General features: G+C 48.1%; 1 protein-coding gene across 1 annotated transcript in view; it reads left to right on the plus strand.

The window, feature by feature from the left end:
- Window positions 1-25,653, plus strand: part of LOC139051893 (uncharacterized) — a 146,776-nt gene that overhangs the window by 41,196 nt on the left and 79,927 nt on the right. The window contains exon 3 of the mRNA XM_070528930.1: window positions 25,416-25,528. Within this exon, the coding sequence (XP_070385031.1) occupies window positions 25,416-25,528 (113 nt within the window). The remainder of the gene's footprint in view (window positions 1-25,415; window positions 25,529-25,653) is intronic.

Raw genomic sequence — 25,653 nt, forward strand, 5'->3', positions numbered from 1 at the left:
TGCGTGAGTTGGTGAGAGAGCTCATCAGAGAGGAAATCCTGAAAAGATCCTGAAAAGATCCTGAAACCGACACTAGAAAGACCCGTCGCGTCAATCGCCGAAGTGGTGCGCGATGAAATCCGGCAGGCATTCCTGGTAACCGATCTTCAAGACCACCAGTGACCCATGAGTTACGCCGCTGCTGTCCGATGTCCACCACCGGTTGCAACTACATCAACGTACCAACAGCCTCCGACAGCCGCTCCTTGGTCGTCGCCGCAAGAGGAGGCTTCGAGGCGCGCAGCCGTTATGCCGCTTCAGTCATACCGCCAGCCGTCGTTCGCCGCGTCTTGGTCACCGCCGCAAGACGACGCTACGGGACGGCCGCAACTTCGGAGTACCTACGTATGGCGCACTGTCAATAGGCGCCCACTATGTTTTCACTGCGGAGGCGCCATCCATATTTCGCGTCATTGCTGGCATCGTGACACATCATTTCGACCTCTTCGTCCGTGGTACTATGGCCGACGGGCAAATGACGACGCCATGCTACGCCGCGACGATGCTGCTTTTCAGGGACCCCCAACAGCGCACCCGAGTGACGAATCCATGCCCAATGATCGGTCCGGTTTCGGCCGTCGATCGCGCTCTCCAACTCCTCCACGTCAAATGGCTTCATCTACTGGACGTACTTTTGCGGAGCTCGAAGGACGAAGGTCGCCCAGCCCCCGTCGGGGAAACTGAAGGCGGCGACCTCTGGGGGCAAGGTTGCAGGCCCGCCACAAGACACTAAAGAGCCCCCAACATTCTCGCTGCAGAACGAAATGCGATAAACACTGCAGAAATTGTGAGCGCCGACATTGATGTTTTCGTGGATGGGCAACCGGTGACAGCGTTGGTCGACACTGGTGCCGACTTCTCTATAATGAGTCAGGAACTCGTCCTCCGCCTGAACAAAGTAAAGACGCCATGGACGGGACCTCACATAAGGACGGCAGGCGGCCAATTGCTGATGCCTACTCGAAGATGTACTGCTGGAGTTAACATCGGGGATTCTTCTTTCGTGGCCGCTTTCATCGTCCTTCCTGTATGCTGCAAATATTTGATTATTGGAATGGACTTCCTAAAAGAATATGGCGCCGTAATTAACATCCCGGACCGCATGGTGACGTTTTATAAGAGCTCCGGTTTAGTCCATTGTTTATCGCCGCAACACAACTGCTTTAGTCTAACAGAAGACGACGTCGTCATCCCCCCTCGGTCGTGTGCCCTTGTTTCAGTAGCATGCGACCTACCGTTTCGTTGCGAAGGAGTTGCCGACCAAATAACCTCGTTGTTGTTTACTCACGGTATCTCGGTCGCACGAGGAATCGTGAATGTCACCGACGGGTGCACAAACCTGTTGCTAACAAATTTTAGCACAGAGCGACGGCACTTTCCCAAGGGCACAGCTGTGGCTTATTTTGACGGCGTTGCGGATGTTCGTGGCTGCTGTTCACTACTCGAAGAAGCGCCTACGCGAGACCCAGCTCCTGCACTTGACGTTAGCACTGCTTTGTCGGAGCACGAACGAGAGTGGCTTCTTACGCTATTGGCCAAGTTCAACGACTGTTTTGCGTCGACGTCCAGCGTCGGTCGGACGCCTCTGACAAAGCACCGAATAATTACAGAGGATACGGTAACACCAATTTACCAAAATCCATATCGTGTGGCACCTAGAGAACGTGAAGCCATACAACAAGTGATACAAATGCTTGAAGATGACGTGATCCAACCATCAACAAGTCCCTGGGAATCTCCTGTAGTTCCAGTGAAGAAAAAAGACGGCAGCTTGCGTTTCTGTGTGGACTACGGACAGACGGCAGCTGTGTTTCTATGTGTGTGGACTTTCTGTCAGACCTTCATTTTCAACATATGGGCCACTAAACCCACACACGAGTATCTTTACGGCAGAAGCATACGCTATGCTTTCGGCTATTAAAAACATAAGGCGCAGAAATGTCGCTAAGGCTGTTTGTCTTTACAGACTCATTAAGTGTCGTGAAACCCCTAATTAGTTACGAAAGCATAAGAGTCCCGTTATGAATGAGCGGTATAGCTTGTTGTGCTCCGCACATATTTGCAACCAAACGATTATCCTAGGCTGGGTACCTGACCATAAAGGTATAAAAGGCAACGTAGCTGTTGACGAAAACGTTACGTCAGTGACTTTTAGCGACAGAGATGGAAATATCCCCATTCATTCCTTCGCCGTAAATTGAGGAAACATTGGCAAGCAGAGTGGGATACGGAAACATTGAATAAGTTACACATTATAAAACCAAGATTGCGGAATTGGATAAGTGACGAAACAGCACAGTACAAGGAAGTACTTCTTCGCCGATTAAGAATAGGGCACACTTACAGTACTCACTCCTACCTCTTGACTGGCGGGGATCCTCCTACTTGTAGTAGGTGCGGCGATAGCCTGACAGTCCTCCATGTTCTTATCCAGTACCCTGCAATAGAAACAGAGAGGAAAAAGTATTTCCCTTCTGCATATCGGGAAAATATACCTCTCCATCCTGCCTTTTTTCTTAGTGACAAACCATTTTTTAAACTGCAAATAGTCGTAGATTTTTTTGCCGAAACCGGCACCCTGAAAATCATTTGGCCAGGCAATTTTTAGCACACGAGTAACAGCCCTGCATTCAAGGGCTCTCTTGAAATTCTGGTGCACGTGTTGTTTTATTGCATAATGTTTTAACGAAAGCCCATTGCCATAGCCCACATCACTGCCTAATGACCGTCATTATTTTAGCAACTATATATTCTGCGCCACTTGCAGCTACAGGCTTTAGGCCCTTTTACAGCCATGTGACATCTACCATGAGGAATTCATTGTGCACGTCATCCATAATACATCGTCAACATTACCACTTGTCATGGCGCTCTTTGGCCAAACCTGGCCCTTGCGCCATAAAACACCACACATTATCAGGACTGTAGTGATCAATAAGTGCACGAATAGCTACAAAGAGTTCATCGTGGGGAATGCTGTAGAAGAGACCTTCAATGTCAACTGAAAAGGCCATGTTGACACCAGGGATTCTACTATTAAGGACCTCTACCAACGCTGCCGAGCTAGCCACGCTGAATGGATCCTGCACTGGGAGGGCCGTCAACTGTCGCTGAAGAAATTGACTCACTAACTTCTGCCATGAACCTGTCTCCGTGATGATGGCTCTCAGAGGGCAACCCCCCTTGTGTGTTTTTGCTAAAAAGAACACTTGCAGGCGGTTCCCCTTGCAATTCATGACGCTTGGCGAAAGTTTTTCCCAGTTGTTTTCATTCAGGAGCTTCACCGTTGTGTGGTTGTGGTGTAAACCTCTCCTCTTGTCCTTTGTGTTTTTTGACTGGTTTTATTTCCTTCAACTATGTACTAATTGGCCCGGATTTCAACCCTTCTGCAAAACTGAATTTTTTTCTGAATAGCCGCAGGCTGCCCCTTTCCGAAAGTAATAGAATATGGCTGCCGCCGATGACTCCTGCAATGGCTACTCGCAGCTTCCGGAGAGCATGGGCTTATTTGCGCACAATAAAACTTTTTGCATGGCCGTGTAACGTTTTTGAGCACTTTCGGCACGTTTACGACCTCGCTCTGCCAACTCCTCTTTGCTGAAAATTTGTTTTAGCGGCCTTCTCAAGTTTCCGTTGCACGCCGCCGCGATTTTCGACTGGCCACTTCACGCTAAGTAACGAAAAGCGGACCAATCGCAGAAGGCGGCACCACCCTCTTCATCGGGTTATCGATTTGCCGCACCATGGCGCGGCCCCATCGAATCCCTCTCCCCTTGAGCGTGCTCTTCGCGTCATCTCAGCCATTTAGGTAACAGAAGCCGCTCATTGCAGGCAATGTTATTCGTTTTTAAACCAACAAAAGCGAGCTCCTATAAGTGAGGAGAGCGTTTGATTAGTCTCTTGAGACAACCCTGTGGGTCACCGCCCGATGCTTGCGTCGTCGGTTGCGGAAATTTGACGTCAGAAGATTGGAATAAAAACATATTATAATAGTTTTACCTTATAGGGTCCCTGGGGTAAAAAACTTACGAGATAAGTCACATTTACGTTGTAGGGTCGACAACCACACGAAGTCCCCTTTAACGTACAAGACCGACTGATGTTGGCTGTCATAGCGCTCTTTCGTTCACTGTTGCGATACCACAATACGAAGACGAGCAATACGCGGGGCTTCTTCGGTAAGACAGTGTGTTGGAAACGGAGTGCTCGCTGTTAAAGTCCAACCGTGATATCGTGTCGATGCGCATTAGCGGTGTAAAAAGATAAAAAGGAATGCAATCAGTTGCCCTATGCTTTGCAGTTGTGCAAGTCCAGGTGACGAAGTAGAGAACGTCATCCTAGTCATAGTGATCGAAGATGCGCACATGACCAGCATTTGCTTTTGTGTTCTGTTCGTACGTTCTAGAAGCCCATTTGTCTGAGGCTCATAAGGCGTTGAATGGTGGAACTGCGAACTGCTGAGGCGAAGCTGTTCTTCTAAGCCGTTCGAAACGAATGGATGACCCCGATGGCTAATGATGACATGGGGGCCGGGGGACCATGCCGAAGAATAATAAACCGAAGCCAAACTTCACGACGCATGCAACTGTTGAAGATGTTATCTCACCGGTTTCTGCGTAACGGGTCAGTTGGTCGGCACAATCACCCATCGGTTGTCGTTAGATGATCGTGGAAACGGACCCAAAAGATCGATAGTAGGGCAGGCAGTCGGTAGGGGAGGCAGTTGCAGAGGTTGGAGAAGACCCGGCGGAGTGGTTGTAGGGCCCTTGTAGTGTTGACATTGTTCGCAACTGGCTACGTACTGCGTGACTGTATCGTATTCTGGGCCAGTAGAAACGCTCTTGTGTCCGCTCCAAAGTTCGGATGAGGCCTAGATGGCGAGAGGCTACATCATCAAGCACGACTGTTAGTATGTCCGCTCACAGGCACGGCGGTATCACCAGAAGAAAGCGTGCGCATCTAGCCGAAAAATTGGTTTTGTGAAGCTGGCCCTGACGGACACAAAACCGACCGGTGGCTAGAGGACGCGATGCAGCAAGGAATAGTGGTTCTCAGCTAATAAAATGTTCTTGCGCCGCTGTGATGGAAATCAAACCTTGTAATGTAGAAGAAATGAGAGCAAAACAGTTGTTGGAACCTCAGTGCTGACACCCGTTATTGCAGTCGCACCGCTGGCACGAGTTGTTGCAAATGCGTCGCAGGCCCCAAGGGTAGCGTTGGCCTGGCGGCCTGGGGCACTGGAAGCATCCGAAGGTCCTGGCAAAGCATGAGTCGACTGCTAACAGAACAACTTGTTTATTCTAGCATCGCAAAAGAGCGGCCGGTCAGGTCGACCGAAGTGGAGAGACGGGAGAGCACGAGACGTTACTCAACAGAAGAAATCGGAGCCCCTCTCCTGGCGTCCGGGGGCAGCTGCTCTTATACTCTTCGCGTCGCGGGCAGGAAGGAAGGTCACGGGACGACACCACGTGACAGCGAGGCACGGACGGACTGAGAGACATGTAGAGACGAGTGCAGTGTCGCATCAGCCGGGCCGGCGCCGGTCAGACCTCCTCGCTTTACACTTGGGGAGCTCCTCTCCCCGGCTGCCGCGCTTTGACAAGCGTGGGCACACACACACACACGCACACACAAAGACACGTGGCACTGAACATGCCGGGACGCGCTCGGCAGGGATGCTTCACGGCCGCTCCGAACGGGCCAAAATGTCCGCCGCTTTGAACGAAGCCCCGGCGTCCGTTGCATCCGCGCAGGCTACACCGCGCGTCGTAGGCGACACGTAACAGACCGCCCCGCCGGGGGAAGGAGATCCCGATGGTCAGGGGACTGCATCCGCTGTCCGGAGGGATGTCGCTCGATGATGCTCATAACCGAAGTCGGTCGTCCCTCGGCGTTTCTTGAGCGCAGCGCACCGAGAAGGCCTCGTTCTCACGTTCAGGTTCACACAGGACACTGCAAAGTGACTTCAGGAGAGTTGCCATTTTTGTTCTCTTTACCAGCAAGCGTTAGAACTGCGCCGAAACTCAGCCGCTCAGTCAGCAAGCACGGCACAATCCTCACTAAGCCATGCCAGGCTCTTTCCCTTTTTATACTACTGCCTAGTTCCTTACAGTAGTCTAGCAGCACTCAGAACGCGTCCACAAATTGGAAAATTGCACTAGAAAGCACGTCATCACTTTGAAACACTAAACAAAAGCAATATGTTAAAAATCCTGCCTCAGGAAGAAAAACATCAATAACAAACAATTTTGAGGCTGATTCCTACGTTAGGGGCTTCGACTTAAGCCATCGGCGTTACCGTTGAGACTCCCCTTTTTGCAACGCACCTCAAAGGAGTGTGGTTGCAAAGCGAGGCTCCAGTGCTGGAGGCGGCCATTTGTGAAAGAGATGGTCTGCAGCCATTGGAGAGGGCAGTGATCCATCTCGAAACATGCGATGCGGAGATCGCAGCGAGCGACCGTACACTAGCTCAGCTGGCGAAAACCCTGTAGCCACATGCGGCGCGGTCCTCAATGCAAACATCACCCCAGGCAGAAACAGCTCCCAGTCAGTTTGTTGTTCAAACCACAATGCTCTCAACACGCGCTTCATGACGGAGTGGAGCTTCTCAACGGAATTCGACTGTGGGTGGTACACTGAGCTGTGTAACAGCTTTACCCCGCACCTTTCGAGAAAGGCTGTCGTCAAAGCGCTAGTAAACACTGTGCCCTGATCTGATTGGATTTCCGCAGGAAAACCAACTCGCGCAAATATGGACAGTAGTGCATTGACTATCTCAACTGAGCCGAGTTCTTTAAGCGGCACTGCTTCAGGGAACTTTGTCGCTGGGCCGATCACAGTCAAATGTGTCTTAACTCCTAGGTGTCCGGACCACGAACCCCCATGCGACAAGCGCAACAGATCCTGACGATAGCATTGAGGCACGATCAGCTGATCGAACTCCAATCCCCTGCGGTCTAGATACTTCCGGTACAGAACCCCACCTCTTTCCGCAAAGCGAGCATTTTTCTTGGCGATACCTTCCTTGACAATGCAGCGTATGTTTTCTAGGCTGCCATCCTTCTTTTGGAATATGAACCTGGCAACGTTTAACGCTAGAACGTTATCTAGTGAGGCGAGTCTAGCAGTGCTATTGGAGGAATTAGAGGGCAGTAAATGGGATATAATAGGGCTCAGTGAAGTTTGGAGGCCAAAAGAAGCATATACAGTGCTAAAAAGCGGGCACGTCCTGTGCTACCGGGGCTTAGCAGATAGAAGGGAACTAGGCGTCGGATTCCTGATTAATAAGAATATAGCTGGTAACATACAGGAATTCTATAGCATTAACGAAAGTGTGGCAGGTCTTGTTGTGAAACTTAATAAGAGGTACAAAATGAAGATTGTACAGGTCTACGCCCCTACATCCAGTCATGATGACCAGGAAGTCGAAAGCTTCTATGAAGACGTGGAATCGGCGATGGGTAGAGTGAAAACTAAATACACTATACTAATGGGTGACTTTAATGCCAAGGTAGGCAAAAAGCAGGCTGGAGACGAGGCAGTGGGGGAATATGGCATAGGCACTAGGAATACCAGGGGGGAGTTATTAGTAGCGTTTGCGGAACAGAATAATATGAGGATAATGAATACCTTCTTCCGCAAGCGGGATAGCCGAAAGTGGACATGGAGGAGCCCGAACGGTGAGACTAGAAATGAAATAGACTTCATACTCTGCGCTAACCCTGGCATCATACAAGATGTGGACGTGCTCGGCAAGGTGCGCTGCAGTGTCCACAGGATGGTAAGAACTCGAATTAGCCTAGACCTGAGAAGGGAACGGAAGAAACTGGTACATAAGAAGCCGATCAATGAGTTAGCGGTAAGAGGGAAAATAGAGGAATTCCAGATCAAGCTACAGAACAGGTATTCGGCTTTAACTCAAGAAGAGGACCGTAGCGTTGAAGCAATGAACGACAATCTTGTGGGCATCATTAAGGAGTGTGCAATGGAAGTCGGTGGTAACTCCGTTAGGCAGGATACCAGTAAACTATCGCAGGAGACGAAAGATCTGATCAAGAAACGCCAATGTATGAAAGCCTCTAACCCTACAGCTAGAATAGAACTGGCAGAACTTTCGAAGTTAATCAACAGGCGTAAGACAGCTGACATAACGAAGTATAATATGGATTGAATTGAACATGCTCTCAGGAACGGAGGAAGCCTAAAAACAGTGAAGAAGAAACTGGGAATTGGCAAGAATCAGATGTATGCGCTAAGAGACAAAGCCGGCAATACCATTACTAATATGGATGAGATAGTTCATGTGGCTGAGGAGTTATATAGAGATTTATACAGTACCAGTGGCACCCATGACGATAATGGAAGAGAAAATAGTCTAGACGAATTCGAAATCCCAAAGGTAACGCCGGAAGAAGTAAAGAAAGCCTTGGGAGATATGCAAAGGGGGAAGGCAGCTGGGGAGGATCAGGTAACAGCAGATTTGTTGAAGGATGGTGGGCAGATTGTTCTACAGAAACTGGCCACCCTGTATACGCAATGCCTCATAACTTCGAGTGTACCGGAATCTTGGAAAAACGCTAACATAATCCTAATTCATAAGAAAGGAGACGCCAAAGACTTGAAAAATTATAGACCGATAAGCTTGCTGTCTGTTGCCTACAAAGTATTTACTAAGGTAATCGCAAATAGAATCAGGAACACCTTAGACTTCTGTCAACCAAAGGACCAGGCAGGATTCCGTAAAGGCTACTCAACAATAGACCATATTCACACTATCAATCAGGTTATAGAGAAATGTGCGGAATATAACCAACCCTTATATTCATTGATTACGAGAAAGCATTTGATTCTGTCGAAACCTCAGCAGTCATGCAGGCATTACGGAATCAGGGTGTAGACGAGCCGTATGTAAAAGTACTGAAAGATATCTATAGCGGCTCCACAGCCACTGTAGTCCTCCATAAAGAAAGCAACAAAATCCCAATAAAGAAAGGCGTCAGGCAGGGAGATACGATCTCTCCAATGCTATTCACAGCGTGTTTACAGGAGGTATTCAGAGACCTGGATTGGGAAGAAATGGGGATAAAAGTTAATGGTGAATACCTTAGTAACTTGCGATTCGCTGATGATATTGCCTTGCTTAGTAATTCAGGGGACCAACTGCAATGCATGCTCAGTGACCTCGAGAGACAAAGCAGAAGAGTGGGTCTAAAAATAATCTGCAGAAAACTAAAATAATGTTTAACAGTCTCGGAAGAGAACAGCAATTTACAATAGGCAGCGAGGCACTGGAAGTCGTAAGGGAATACATCTACTTAGGGCAGGTAGTGACTGCGGATCCGGATCATGAGACGGAAATAACCAGAAGAATAAGAATGGGCTGGGGTGCGTTTGGCAGGCATTCTCAGATCATGAACAGCAGGTTGCCATTATCCCTCAATAAAAAAGTGTATAATAGCTGTGTCTTACCAGTACTCACCTACGGGGCAGAAACCTGGAGGCTTACGAAAAGGGTTCTACTCAAATTGAGGACGACACAACGAGCTATGGAAAGAAGAATGATAGGTGTAACCTTAAGGGATAAGAAAAGAGCAGATTGGGTGAGGGAACAAACGCGAGTTAATGACATCTTAGTTGAAATCAAGAAAAAGAAATGGGCATGGGCAGGACATGTAATGAGGAGGTAAGATAACCGATGTCATTAAGGGTTACGGACTGGATTCCAAGGGAAGGGAAGCGCAGCAGGGGGCCGCAGAAAGTTAGGTGGGCGGATGAGATTAAGAAGTTTGCAGGGACGGCATGGCCACAATTAGTACATGACCGGGGTTGTTGGAGAAATATGGGAGAGTGCTTTGCCCTGCAGTGGGCGTAACCAGGCTGATGATGATGATGATGATGATCCTTCTTTTGCTCGGCTATCAAAGCCGACCGGCTGACTTTTAGCAACCTATTAAGTCTGTCTGACGCAGGCGCGATGAGCAAATCTTCAGATAGCTCTTCTAACTTTCTCGTGTCGGGCATTTCCTCTCCAGTATCTGGTGCCTTCGACGCTACAGGCTCAATTTTATTCAGTTAGGGCGTGCTCTGAATATCAGCTTGCTGCGCCTCTGACCCTTTTCCATTGTTCGACAACGTCGGCCCCGCAACTACCGCCTTTGCAGCGAGCTCCCGAACCTTCGATCTGGTTAAGGCCTGAACGCTAGCCTCACCAAACAAAAGCCCCTTCTCGCGCAGGAGGTGATCGGACCTGTTCGAAAATAGGTAGGGGTACTGGGGGGGGGGGGGGCAGCATAGATGACACTGCGGCCTCCGTCTCAAGTGCTCCGAAAGGTCCTTCAATAAGCACTTTTGCTACGGGCAGACACACGCTATGAGCTTCCACGGCTTGCTTGATCCATGCGCACTCGCCCGTGAACATATCGGGTTCTACGTAAGAGGGGTGAACTACATCCATTGTAGCTGCGGAATCGCGAAGCACTCGGCACTCTTTCCCGTTCACGAGGAGGTCTCGCATGTAAGGCTAGAGAAGCTTCATGTTCTCGTCAGTGCTGCATAATGACAAAAACACGACTTTTGTTTTTGTTTCTGGACACTGCGCCGAAAAGTGACCCGGCTTCTGGCACGTATAACACACGCGCGCTTGCCTCGCCTCGAACCACTTTCTGCGTTCGGCTTCGGCTGCCGCCGTCTCCTTAGGTTCGGTCGCACTAATTTCACCCGCATCCGCACTACGTGTGTCCCCCTTTGCTCTCATGGGCGTGAACTTTGGCCTCTCAAACTTAGAGCCAAATTCACCTTTTTGACCGTGCTTAGCTCCGCGAGCCCGACGCGTCACAAACTCTTCGGCTAGCTCAGCGGCTCTAGCCACCGTAATAACGTTTGGCCTACCCAAGACCCAGTACCGCACGTTCTCAGGTAACCGACTATAAAACTGTTCTAGCCCGAAACACTGCAGAACTTTCTCATGGTCGCCAAACGCATTCTCTTCTTTGAGCCACTCCTGCATGTTTGACATTAGCCTGTAGGCAAACTCTGTATATGACTCACTTTTGCCTTTCTCATTTTCTCGAAACTTCCGACGGAACGCCTCCGCTGACAGCCTGTACTTTTTTAGCAGACTCGATTTCACTTGGTCGAAATCCTCTGCCTCCTCTCTATTCAAGCGAGCGACTACGTCGGCCGCCTCGCCGGGTAACAAAGTGAGCAAGCGCTGTGGCCACGTTTCCCGAGAGAACCCCTGCTTCTCGCACGTTCGCTCAAAGTTAACCAGGAACAAACCAATGTCCTCTCCAAGCTTAAACGGCAGCATCAGGTCAGTCATTTTAAACAATACTCGTTCTCCTGCACCGTGTGCCTGACTTCCATTACGAGCGCGTTCCATCTCTAACTCGAGACGCTTCATTTCCAAAGCGTGTTGACGGTCACGCTCTTTTTCTTTCTCTTGTTGGTCTCGCTCTTTTTCTTTCTCTTGTTGCTCTCGTTCTATCTGTTCTTTACGTTCACGCTCATCTTTCTCTTGTTGCTCTCGTTCTATCTGTTGTTTACGTTCACGCTCATGTCTTTTTGCCGTCTCCCTCTCCTCAATGGTCTCAAGGCATTCCGACAGCTCGTCATCCTCAGCTCCTAACTCAAGAATAGCCCTTAGCAGTTCTGGTTTTCTGAGTTTGTCTGAGACATCCAGACCCAACTCTCTTGCAAGCTCCAACAATTTCGGTTTGCGCAACGACTTCTATTCCATGGCTGCTCTGAATGCTGCTTTCTCTACTGCCTACTATTTTCTTGCCGCAAACTAACCCGGCAGCATCGACAACCACAATTACCAGCTCTGCTTCTGACACTAGCAAAAGCCTGGCAAAACTCAGAAGAAGAAAGTCCCGCACTCACCAAACCTCGCAGCCAAGAATTCAGCGCAGTCGTTCCGCTGCAGGCAACCAGTCATCACACAGGGCTCGTTGCACTGCTCCCGGATGGTCGTTGTGCTGCTCAGCATACAGTCAACCGCATATCTTCGCTGCTGGCCTCCATTGTCGCGATCTCACAGCTGGCAACCAGCTGTTGAGATCCCACTGATGGCACCGGCTGTTGGAATCCCACCGCTGCCACCAGCTGTTGCAACCTCACCGATGGCACCGGTTATTGCAATCCCACCGATGGCACCGGCTGTTGCAAATGGGTCGCAAGCCCCAAGGGTAGCGTTGGCCTGGTGGCCTGGGGCACTGGAAGCATCCGAAGGTCCTGGCAAAGCATGAGTCGACTGCTAACAGAACAACTTGTTTATTCTAGCATCGCAAAAGAGCGGCCGGTCAGGTCGACCGAAGTGGAGAGACGGGAGAGCACGAGCACGTTACTCAACAGAAGAAAACGGAGCCTCTCTCCTGGCGTCCGGGGGCAGCTGCTCTTATACTCTTGGCGTCGCGGGCAAGAAGGAAGGTCACGGCACGACACCACGTGACAGCGAGGCACGGACGGACTGAGAGACATGTAGAGACGAGTGCAGTGACGCATCAGCCGGGCCGGCGCCGGTCAGACCTCCTCGCTTCACACTTGGGGAGCTCCTCTCCCCGGCTGCCGCGCTCTGACAAGCGTGGGCACACACACACACACGCACACACAAAGACACGTGGCACTGAACATGCCGGGACGCGCTCGGCGGGGATGTTTCGCGGCCGCTCCGAACGGGCCAAAATGTCCGCCGCTTTGAACGAAGCCCCGGCGTCCGTTGCATCCGCGCAGGCTACACCGCGCGTCGTAGGCGAAACGTAACACAGTCATCAAAACTGCCTTCGTCTTACGCCGTCGCTATCAGAGGAAGACCGGAGAGACGGTCTGAATCTGCGTGGCGACGCCCAGACTTGTAGGAAATAACAAAGTTGTACTCCTGCAGTCGAAGAACCCAACGTGCCAATCATGGTCATGTGCCGGTCATTCCGGTTACGGAGGTTCACGAACCAACGTAAGTCGTGGTAGTCGGTAACGATCGTGAAAGGTCGTCCCTACATAAAGGGTCGAAATATGGGGTCAGCGAGAACACCTGCCAGGCATTCTTGTTCGGTGACAGCGTAATTGCGTTTCACCCTAGTCAATGAGTGACTTGCACAAGGTCAATGTGTTCAGCTCCTTTATGACGTTGCACTAGCATGGCAGCGATGCCGATGCAAATAGCATGAGCGTGCGCTTCGGTGGGCTAGGATGCATCAAAGTGACCTAATACGGGTCCCGGCGGTAGTAGAAATTTCAGTTGGCAGAACGCGTCGTCGCAAGCTGATGCGCAGTTGAAAGGGACGTATTTCTGCAGGAGACGCGTTAGGGGACACACCACGTCGGCGAAACTTGGGATGAAGCGACGAAAATACGAGCACAGCCCAAGAAACTCTTCCACTCCCGCACTGATTTCGGGGCTTTGAAGGAGCTGACAACCTGCATCTTCTGTGGACTAGGCCTGACACCGTTTTTGTCAACCACACGCCAAAGTACTAGCCTCTCTCTCTCATCGATACGTTATTTCTTGAAATTTAGCACCAAGCTGGCTTGTTTGACAGAATGAAGAGCAGCACTTATACGTTTGTTAAGCTCACTCAACGTAAATCACGGACGTAGCACAAAGAAATTGCAGATTTAATACCTCGAAGGATAGCGTTCATAAGTCGTTCGAATGTTGCTGGCGCGTTACAAAGGCCGCACGGTATAGCGTTAAATTCATAAAAGCCGTCGGGTATCGCAAATGCCATTTTCTCCCGATTGTCTGGGTGCACGTATATTTGATCCAATAGTATGATCGCAAATAAAGTGCTGGACTGTAGGCAGCGCAATGCAGACAACTGATAACACCCGCCAATTCTAGGAAGCGGATACACATCCTCTTTTGTGACCGCGTTTAGTTTTCTCTAATGAACACGGAAGTGCCACGATCCATCCTTCTTCCTTACTAAGAATTTTGGTGCTACCCACTAACTAGAGGACAGTTGAACGACACTTTTCCTTAGCATGTCATTCTTGTGTTCAGCGATAACTGTCCTCAGTCGAAAGCACGCGGTAGGGCTTTTGCGGAATCGGGTACACAGATCCGCTGTCAATTCTGTGACTAGAACGAGAACGCGGGAGTGAAGCCTGCTGGTCACCTTATGTGAAATTGAACACAGATGTAACAGCAAAACTTGTGCGAGAGCGTAGCGCTCATGTGCGGGCAGTGACTTCTTGAAAATGCATAAAATCTGCACTTCAGAAGTGTTTCGGTGGGTATAGCTAGTGTGAGACTGCACATCTTCTCTTAGGACTACAATGGAGCTGTAAATGATTTCGTCATATTCAGAATGCTTGATATTGTCACGGGTATAAAGTATTTACACGGTGTATATACAAGAGGTGCATACACAACAGCTGAGAGTTCCGAGAGGCTGTTGCCACTTCGTCGTCTCCGCCGTCGACGGCGTTGTTCTCCCTTCCCGCCGTAATACGACCTCCGCAGAAGAAGCACAGTGCCGGTGCTTCAAATGGGGCCATCAGTAAGTACATAGTAAGGCTTAAGCTGAGAGACGTGTACGACACCAGATGATGTGGCACAGGGTGACATGATGGAGGTCGTGGGGGTTATCCCGTAAGTGACATGGTTAGCATGACGTAGAACGCGGTGAGAGTCTTTGTAGCACGAAAGGAGTTTCTCAGAGCCCCACCCGGCGGCCAGATGACCACAGTACTACGAGAGAGCCTGGTGAAAAGTATGTCACTACGGTGGCGATTGTAAGCGTGCCGTTCAGGTTCACCCGATGCCAGCAAACGAGTACGGGCAAGCTGGCGCGCATGGTAAGCGTGGGCGATGGCGTCGCGGGCATACTGGGTCCTCGAACCCGGTAACAAGGGGAGTGAAGAGTCCAATGGTAATACAGTGTGACGACCAAAGAGCAAGTAAAAGGGGGAATACCCAGCAGTATCGTGGCGTGATGAATTATAGACGAAGGTGCCTTAGGGCAGAGCCACATCCCGGTCCTTGTGGTCGGGTGAAACGCATTTTTATAGCATGTCAGTTACGGTCCGACTAAGTCGTTTAGTAAAGTTATTGGTTTGATGATGATAGCCAGTAGCCAGTTTGTGCTTGGTAGAAGATTAGCGTAGGATATCGGTAATGGCTTGGGACACGAAAGTGCAGCCCTGGTCAGTAAGGAGCTTTCGCGGGCCACCATGAATCGCAGATTTCCACCAGGAAATCTGCGACGTCGGTTGCGCAGCTCGTGGGAAGTGGCCGAATGTTGGCATAGCGCGTCGCGTAATCAGTAGCGACAGCGATCCCACTGTTGCCGGAGCAGGACTCGGGGAAAGAGCCAAGATCCAAATCCAGGCAAAAGGATGGCTCAGGCGGAATGCCGATCGGCTGTAAGTACCCGGCAGGACGCATTACTGGCTCTTTCCGATGTTGACAGGGCTTGCAAGCAGCTACATAGCGCCTTACGGAACTTGCGAGGCCAGGCCCGTAGAAGCGGCGGTGCACGCGTCGTGTGTGTGAGCCACCCCAAGGTGTCCGGCAGTTGGGGATTCATGAAGCTCCTGAACCATGGTTGAGCGGAGGGATTTAGAAACAACAAAGAGTAGGAAAGTACCGTCAGGATGAAAATTGCGTCCGTACAATACCCCGTCGCTGAGGACGAACCAACGTAAAGCTGGATAAGTAGGAGCAGATTATAAGCGGTCAGTGAGGGTCTTCAATGTATTGTCATGCGGTTACTCGTTGGCCATGCCCAAAAGCTGGAAACTGGAAAGAACACATTCGGAAGCGTGTTCTTCAGGCTTGAGTACAGGGTAACGGGACACAGGGTGTAGGCGACCAGACCTGTACACCACAGAATAGGAATACTCTTGTAGCCGCAAAGCCCACCGTCCAAGCCTCCCATTGGACCTTTAGGACGAAAGCCAACGAAGGGCGTGGTGGTCTGTTACGATAGAAATGGGCCTGCCGCATAAATACGGGCGGGATTTCACTACTGCCCACACAAGGGTGAAACATGCGCGCTCGGTAATAAAGCAATTCCGCTCGGCAGGTAACAAAAGACAAGAAGCATACGCGAAGACACGTTCATGGCCGTGTTAAACTTGTGCCAAGACGTGGGCACTGGCAGCGGTACCCACCTCTGTAGGGGCTGGAGGAGCGAATTGTCCAAGAAGCGGGGGGGTTGAGGAAGGCGGTGAAGCGAGAAAAAGCGGTGGCCTGAACAGTTCCCCATGAAAACGGCGCATTTTTCTTCAAGAGATCTGTTAGAGGGCGTGTTATGTTGGACAAATTTTAACAAAGCGCCTAAAGTGAGAGCAAAGACCCACGAAACTGCTGATATCTTTTGCGGACTGTGAACCAAGCAACGCTTTCACGGCGCGAATTTTCTTCGGGTGCGGTCGGAGGCCAGTCCCATTGACGACATGTGGAAAGACAGTAATCTGATGGTGGCTGAAGTTAATTTTCTGTAGTTGAGCTGTAGAACGGCTTTGCGAAAAGCAGCAAGTACAGCTGAAAGCCGCTCGGTGGTGTGTGTTGAATGTGGGTGAAAACACAATAACATCATCTAGGTAGCAGAGACAAGTCGACCTCTTGCAACTTTGGAGTAATGAGTCCATCAAACGCTCAAAGGTAGCCGGAGCATTGCATAACCCAAATAGCATAACTTTCAACTGGTAAAGACCATCAGGATTTATGAAGGCGGTCCTTTCACGATCGAGATCATCCACAGCGATTTGCCAATCTCCGAAGCCTAGGTCAATGGACAAAAAGTACTGCGCCCCGTGAAGGCAATCGAGGGCATAATCCATACGAGGTAATGATGCAGTTGAGCTGCCGGTAATCGACGCAGAATCTTCATATGCCGTCCTTCTTTTTGACCAGCACGACATGGGACGCCCAGGGACTTGGCGATGGTTCAATGTCTTTCGCTAGCACCTTGTCTATTTTTCGATGACGTGGCGTTCCGTAGCTGAAACTCTGCAGGGTCGCCGATGGATGCGTGGATTATCGCCCGTATGTATACGATGTTTGAAAAGTGACGTCTGGCCTAAGGGCTGGTTTATGTCAAATATCACCTTGTACGGAAGCAATAAACTACAGAGCTATTCAGCCTCCGCAGGTGAGAGATTCGGGGTGATCATTTTCCGAATGGCGTTGTCAGTACAATTGGCAGAGCGGAAAGACCCACAGGAAGCGTCAACGGCGGAGCGAACGTCTGAAGCAGCGATCATAGCGAGGGTAATATCTTCCGCAGAATTTTCTTAGTGAGCCCGTTTAGTCACCAAAGGGAGATACGTGCAATTGTCTGTGGCCCTCAGTATTGTATGCGGGAAAGTAAAGTTGTGGGTAAGAACGATGGCAGTTATAGGAGCGGAGATGTAATCGCCGTGTGGAACTGAAGTAGAAGGCGACATTTCAATGCATGGAAGACCAGTGGTAGAACGTGAACAAAATCGGTCGTTCTGAGGCGAAATTCGTCTGGTGTCAGATGAACGTCCAATACAGGTAGGTCAAGATGCACAGTACTTGAATATTCGATGAGCGCTGAATGGGCAGAGACGTCAAAGCCTAGCATGAGGTCATAGGGGCATTGATCCAGCACAGTGAAAAGGAAGACTGTATGGTGGTCGGAAAAGCTCCCACGCGCAGTACACATTCCGACGGCCACCGTGCTCCCGTCGGTGATTCATACGAACCGAGTAAGCGTATGGCGTAACAGTTTTACTTAAATGGCGGCGAAGGCGGCTGGTCACAATATATATGTGTTCACCGGCGTGTTTGAGTGCTGTGACGGGTGTGCCATAAACTTGGACGTCGTGAAGGTTATGTTTCGTATACAGCATCAAAGGAGGATATTGCGGTGAATCCTAAATATCAGCACCACCTTGAGGTGCCGCATTGCCTAGTTTTCCTGCTGGGACAGTCCTCGATAGGTCGGCGAGGGTGCGCGGCGAAGCAGGGCCCGATGCTACTGGTGACGTTGAGGCGAGGGCGAGCGAGCATAGTGGTGAGTTGAGGTAGTGGCGTCGGAAGCCTCGTATAACCGACGGGGTGGAGAACTTCAGGACAAACTTTAATTCCAGAAGGTGTTCCGAGGCGGGCACGGCTAACGGCTGCAGCAGTGACGGGAAACGTGACCGATTCGGCTGCAGCAGAAACAGATCGGCCTATTGTCAGGTTAACCCAGTCCGATGGATTCCGGGCAATGTAGGGGTAACGGGCACTCTACGGTAGGCTGCGACAGGAGCGAGGGATAGGAGCAGGACTGGTGTCAGGACGACTCAAGGAGCAGGCGCTGAGAGGACCTACAGTAGCGATTTCCTGGAGACCACGGACTGGATCAGCGATATTGTCTCAGCAGTGTTGTTCCATGACGTCTGTTGAGGCAAGGCAGGAAACGCTGCTTCCAGTACGCGGCGTTCAATGTGGTTCACTTTTTCGCTTCACGGTGCCAAGCTAGATTGGTCGGTGGGGTCAGTACAAGAAGTGGTCGCTGCAGTATTTGGAAACCGTGTAAACTGATAGCGTATACGGCGACTCTTCGTCTGCTCGAACCGGCAGCATTACTTCATGATGGCGTCGACAGACGATACGTTTCTGAAGAACAGAAGGTTGAATGAGACGTCAGCGATGCCTTTGATTATGTGTCCAACCTTGCCCGCCTCTGCCTGGGACGTGTCGATTTCATGACAGAGGGCGAGGACGTCCTGAATGTAGGAGACATACGACTCGGTAGCAATTTGGGCACGCATGGCGAGTTGTTTCTTGGCGGCGAGTTGTCGACCGATTGGATTGCGAAAAACGTCAGGAAGCTTCTCTTTAAACAATTACCAGCTGGTTAGCTCTTACTCGTGTGTGTAAAATCACTTTCGAGGTGTTCCGCTGAGGTAGAACACGACACTGGCCAGCGTTATAGCCGAGTCCCACCTGCTCACCTTGCTGACGCACTCGTACATCTTCAACCATTCCTCGACGTCAACAACATCGATGCGGGTGAACTTCCCGGGATCTTGCGGCTGAGGTAGAGCAACGTACTGGGTATGCGTAGTCGGCATTGCACCTGCAGACGCAGTGCTTTCCGCTGGAATCATGTTCCCAGGAAGGGTGAGACGTCCGCTGCGGAGCTCCTAGGCGAAGACGCCTACCGCGCAGGTCCACCAAAATGTCACAGGTGTAAAACTGTTTACACGATGTATTTACCAGAGATTCACAAACAGCAGCTGAGAATCTCGAGAGGCTGTCGCCACTTCGTAATCTTTACGGCCGTCATTATTATCCTCTTTTCCTACCGTAACAATAACATGTGGGAACACAACATGGACGGAAGAACAATTGAAAGCCCACAAATTTAAGGCGCCATTCACTACTGTGACGAGAAAGTGGGGTACATCTTTCTTCAGGAATATCGACATAGGTGGTTGGATTCTCGCGTCAAACAATGAAACGTCAGCAGCAGTGACATCGTAAAGGACACGTGACCGCGACGGAAGTGGTAGCATCAAATCGCTCAAAACAATAAAATAATTTTAATATCGTGAGGATCTGTCGGCAAATGTGGAGAGAAGCGCACTATTCAAATTGCGCCTGTGCCACAGAGTTAGTGGAAGCACTACAATCCTTAAGAAAGTCAATCCCCAGAATCAAATAATCAGTGCACCGCGGTAGTACGAAAAATTATGTTGTAAGATCTTCTCCTCCGAGTAAAACATTTGCACCACAAATATCCAGCGGAATAAGGCTTTTCGCATCAACTCCACGAAACGTTGCACCATCATTCCACGGGAACATAAATTTCCTACCAAGCATTTCTTAGAAAGTGAAACTCATGATGGAAACGGTAGCATCAGTTTGCACAAATGCATCATCATCAGCATGGTTACGCCCATTGCAGGGCAAAGGCCTTTCCAATACTTCAACTACCACGGTCAGGTACTAATTGTGGCCATGTTGTCCTCGCAAACTTGTTAATCTCATCCGCCCGCCCAACATTCTGCCTTCCTTGCTACGCTTCCCTTCCCTTGGAATCCAGTCCGTTACCCTTAATGACCATCGGTTATCTGCCGTCCTCATACATGTCCTGCCCATGTCCATTTCTTTTTCTTGATTTCAAGTAAGATGTCATTACCTCGCGTTTGTTCTCTCACACAATCTGCTCTTTTCTTATCCCTTAACGTTACACCTATCATTCTTCTTTCCATAGCTCGTTGCGTCGTCCTCAATTTAAGTAGAACCCCTTTCGATGGTTTCTTCCCCGTACGTGATCACTGGTAAGACACAGCTGTTATACACTTTTCTCTTGAGGGATAATGGCAACCTACTGTTCAGATCTGAGAATGCCTGACAAACGCACCCCAGCCCATCCTTATTCTTCTGATTGTTTCAGTCTCATGATCCGGATCCGCAGTCACAACCTGCCCTAAGTAGATGTATTGCCTTACCACTTTCAGTGCCTCACAACCTATCGCAAACTTCTGTTCTCTTCCCGAGACTGTTAAACATTACTTTAGTTTTCTGCAGATTAATTTTTAAACCCACCCTTGTGCTTTGCCTCTGCAGGTCATGCAATTGCAATTATGCAGTTGCATGACCTATCATGCAATTTCAATAGAAATGCAATTGCAGGCATAGTATCGGTTAATACGCACACTTTGTTCTCAAGTGTGTCGCAATGTCTGATGAGGTCGGAGCATAAAGCGAGACTCTCTTTTCCAATTAACCATGTACATCCTCGGCAATACATCCGAGAAGTCATCCAACTTTGTATTCTTCGGACACTCGACAATTGACCGTTTTATATAGCTTCAGCATCGCCCCTATGTACGTAGGACAGGTCTCACCTGGAACTTGAGCACGTTGAAGCAATGTCTGCTCCGCCCACTTCCCTTTCGTGGTGAATCTCTAAAGCCCTCTTTGAGGTCAGTAACGAAGCTGTCCCACTTTGTGAATGTATCTTCGTGGTTCTCAAACCAGACTAGCGCGGTGTCTGTGAGGTAGAGAACGATATTATCTAGCTGAGCCGCGGAGTTCGAGCCATTGTACTCGCTCACACGCTTGTAGTGGGTGAGCCATTGCTTAACATCTTTTCCGAATTTTTCTGAGAAAGGGCGGGGCTCCATTTGATTCAATTCAATTCAGCTTTATTCAGATTTATGCATCCAGGCGTCGGTTGTTCGCGCCGGAGGAGCCAAATACGACTCTTGGTCGCTGCAGCGGGACATCGGTATCCTCAGTGGGGTCGATTGAAGTGGCGCCTTCAGCATGCTATTTGCTGCAGCAGCTCCCTCATCTTGGTCGAAGTACACAGCACCTCCACTACAACACTGTTACGGTTACGGTTGAACTGTGTTTATTCAAAGGCCCAGGTATAGCGTCAGACAAAGATGACGTCAATAGACTACACCATCTAACCTCCTCCTCTTTTCTTGGACCGGCTCATGCCAAATAAATATATTTCCTTGTTTAATTTAGACGGCATAATGTTCCGAAAGTTATTCAACACGCCGATGGACATAGCAACCTTCACTGGAACGGTATTCACATGATGAGACTAAAGTTACATAGAAAAGTACCGTCTAAAAATGAATGACGATGTACAAGGTGTACTGCACATCACATCATCATGTACTGCACATCATAATCAATTGACGTGTTTGTCACGTCAATTGGTTGACGTTTGACAATTGACAAAGGTTTGTCACGTCGAAGGCATATAATTTGTCTTTGCAGTTAGGCTTACTTTCTTACTTCATACGCATGTATTAAGTTCGAAGTTTATTATAATTCTGACAATACAAGATTGTCATGGCGCCGGAGCAAAAGGTGAGACTACACACGCCTGACTAGGCCCCTGGTGCCACGAACACAGCAGACAACCTTGCAAAAAAAAAATGTGTGCATATATGCACATAATACACACATATACATACTTATATATACGAATGGCACAATTATACATACAATAAATCAATGCAACATAATAAGTATGAATAATGCAAATGAAGAAATAAAGTACGTACAGAAAGATACAGGAAGGCCAAAAGCCAAATGGGAATAAAAAGGCTTGCGTAGCTATGTACTTGAAGCAAATTTGGGTTCCTGTAGGTTCTCCCCAGAAAATAAAACGCCCGAACCATCTGCTTATAAGCCTACCTGATAAATCAGGAGAGTATTGACGGTATTATTAATGTATAATGTAAAAACAGGTATGAAAACAGAGCCCTATGGTACGCCACATTTAATGATGCTGTTATCGTATTGCTTGCAATGTAGGCAAACGAAGTGAGATCTAGAATGAAGATAGTTCGTAAAAGAAAATGGTGCTATTTCTGCAATGTCAAATGCATCAGCCTTACTCCGCAAACTATTGTGATAGGTGTCATCCAAATGCCTTTCAAAAATCTAATGTAATTCCAGTTGTGAAATATTTCTTTGCGATGCTGTCGATGATCCTGTCTTTAATATGAATTGATGCTTTCTTCATAGAATTGGTTGACTTGAAAACCAATTTACTGCTTTGCAATTACGTTATTTCATAGAAAAACTTAAGCAAAGCGTGTATGTAATATGCGTTCTCTCATCTGTGCTTACAGCGGTATCACAGAAATGGGCCTGTAATTACTGAACTCATCTGTTTGCGGCGATTATGAATTAAAGTGACTTGAGCAATTTTTTGTGGATTTGGAAGAACCGCAGTTGTCAGGTATTGTTAAAAATATAAATTAAAGGTAACAGCTTTTACTAATGAAGCCCTAATAGCATCTATACCATCTGCAGATTTATTATCCGAGAAATACCAGGTGGAAATCATTTCATCCTGTTAGCTAAAAGTCAGGAACACACTATTTTGCACAGCATAGCTTAGGTATGCCAAATAACTGTCCGGCTTGGGTGATAGACGAGTATTGTATTTATATTTCGGTGCACTTTAAGGAACCACGGGTGGTCCTAACTTCCGGAGTCCCTCACAACGGCGTGCGCCATAATCAGATCGTGGTTTTGGCATGTAAAACCACATAGTTCAATTTTAATCATTTAATGCTTTGAGGATTGCATCGCACCAACTATTTAAAATAAGCGTTAAACTAATTTGGTGAGAATAACTTAGACTGTTTTGTTCCACAAATTTCTAATTCTAATAGCAATTCATCCACAGGGATGCTAGAGAATTCGCGAAAGAGCTTCCATGTATTGTGACGATTTCCCATGCAGCTCTCAAAGTTATGCAATAAAATGGAAATTTCGCTTTCTCAATATGAAAATATGATTGATTTCTACACTTTGTGAATGCTCGTAGAATTTCTTTGTCACCTGTGTTTAAAACTGGTGCAATGGCTTTCATTGTGTTTCATAAGGTTATAGAAGTCTTTAGTTATCCATGCTGTCCTGGCTTTTTGGGCATAATTGTGGTGGTTAAGCGAAATGCATTATTAAAGATGTTGTGGTATAGAAGGAAAACTGTCATAGCACACTGAAGGACCGCGTATGCGATATGCACCTGCGCAGTTCAAGCTATCGATTAAGGATTGGAAATTATTTATGGTTATTTGGATATTGTATCTCCTACTGTGTTCTATATCCGGGCAATAATGCTAATTGGAAATATTCTGAATACTGAGAGATAATCTCTAATGTCTGAGCACAGGACACGAGTACCACTGGTGGACATATCTAAATTAGCGGCAGATAAGTTGATTAATGTCATAGCATGCGCACTTACCTTGGTGGCCTCATTTACTAAATCCTTGCAGTTGTGGTCACGCATGATTTCAAGGAATTGTAACATTGCTTAGTTACTGCTCAGTACATCATCGCTAAAATCAGCTACGATGAATGTGCGTTATTTTTTTTTTGTCCGCGAAAGATAAAAAAATTACCGAAAAGGTTCGTAATGTTACAAAGTACACCTTGAAGGGGGACCGTAAACTGCAACAATGATAACATCGTCACGTAAACCATTTAACATTCAAAAGCGTCCACATAAGTGTAATCTTCAGGGAGTTCAAAAGGGTAGTGCTGCCATACGTAAATAGGCATACCGGCACCACGTCTTCTAGAGCGATATACAGAAGCATGTTGCATGTTGCATAGTTGTTGCAGCGGTGGCGTAGAGGTAGAACACCCGCCTCGCGTGCAAGAGGTCCGTGGTTCGAATCCCGGTGCCGGCAATTTTCCACCTACATATGAAGCCGAATAATGGTACATATGAAGCCGATTAATGAGTTAGCGGTAAGAAGGAAAATAGAGGAATTCCAGATCAAGCCACAGAACAGGTATTCGGCTTTAACTCAGGAAGAGGACCTTAGTGTTGAAGCAATGAACGACAATCTTGTGGGCATCATTAAGCAGTGTGCAATGGAAGTCGGTGGTAACTCCGTTAGGCAGGATGCCAGCAAACTATCGCCGGAGACGAAAGATCTGATCAAGAAACGCCAGTGTATGAAAGCATCTAACCCTACAGCTAGAATAGAACTGGCAGAACTTTCGAAGTTAATCAACAAGCGTAAGACAGCTGACATAAGGAAGTATAATATGGATAGAATTGAACATGCTCTCAGGAACGGAGGAAGCCTAAAAACAGTGAAGCATGCCTATAATCAGAAATATGGTACCACGTAATCCAAGTACCACGTTTGAGACAAGGCTAAAACATTGAAGAAGGTACCAAACTGACATGAGTGCGCTTTAGTTTCAGTACTTTTCTTCCGCAGGCTTCTCGTAAATGCATGTTTGCAGCCGTTAAATTTTCAAAGTTGCAGTCCTGGCAGTTTGCTCTTGAGCTCATTTCCTTCTTTGAACCACGAAGTTGTTCCTGTTCTAGAGAAAAATTTCACCATGACAACATGTGGTTCGCCTTCTAAAGGCGAACCACATTTTAGGGGTACCCTTCATTGGCACCCTCTGCAAGCTCTGTTACATCGAGTGTTGGGTATTTTATTCACTTTTGCCATCAAAACCTAATTGATGGCAATATCTTGAAATCCTCGCATGAGGCCAGCATTTCAATATGTTAAAATATTAAAATGCTATCCTAATGCGCCGCTCAATGTTTCACTGTGCATGATTTTGTTTCAACAAAATTATATGAAATATTCTTCGTAAGTAAGTGTCTGCCCCTTTTGCTGCTATTTTTATTACGTGTGTGAACAAAAACGACAATCCTAACTTTGATCAGCATTTGTTGCAAAGTAACTAGTGCGTAATAATGTTACCACCTATCTAGGCAAATAAAGCACTCGTGATTTTGTTCTCGTGCGAATTTCTAATGAAATAACAATTGTGTGTGCTTGGTGCTTAAAGAAACTAAGTCTTGGCAGCTGAGCATGTAGAGAAGTAATTATATTATTATCACGTCTTTCCTGAATATGATTTATTTCTGAGTGCAAACTTCTCTTTTCAGCTCTTGGCCCGAGGCTTTTCCGAGCGAAGGCCTTATTTGGAAACGCAATGAGGGTGTGTCATGATGACATTGTTGCCACAGTGAAGTTGTTTCCATCTTCGCAGATAAGAAAGGTACGCCTTAATTTTTCATGTTTCTTTAGCACACCTGAGAGCCCTAATATATGCACCCTGTATTGAATGGAGAGGTATAATCATTTCTTACTGTAGCAATAGCTTCACCTGTATTTTTTAAGAGA

The sequence above is a fragment of the Dermacentor albipictus genome, unplaced genomic scaffold, assembly GCF_038994185.2.
Source record: "Dermacentor albipictus isolate Rhodes 1998 colony unplaced genomic scaffold, USDA_Dalb.pri_finalv2 scaffold_15, whole genome shotgun sequence".
In the NCBI taxonomy this organism is placed as follows: Eukaryota; Metazoa; Arthropoda; class Arachnida; order Ixodida; family Ixodidae; genus Dermacentor; species Dermacentor albipictus.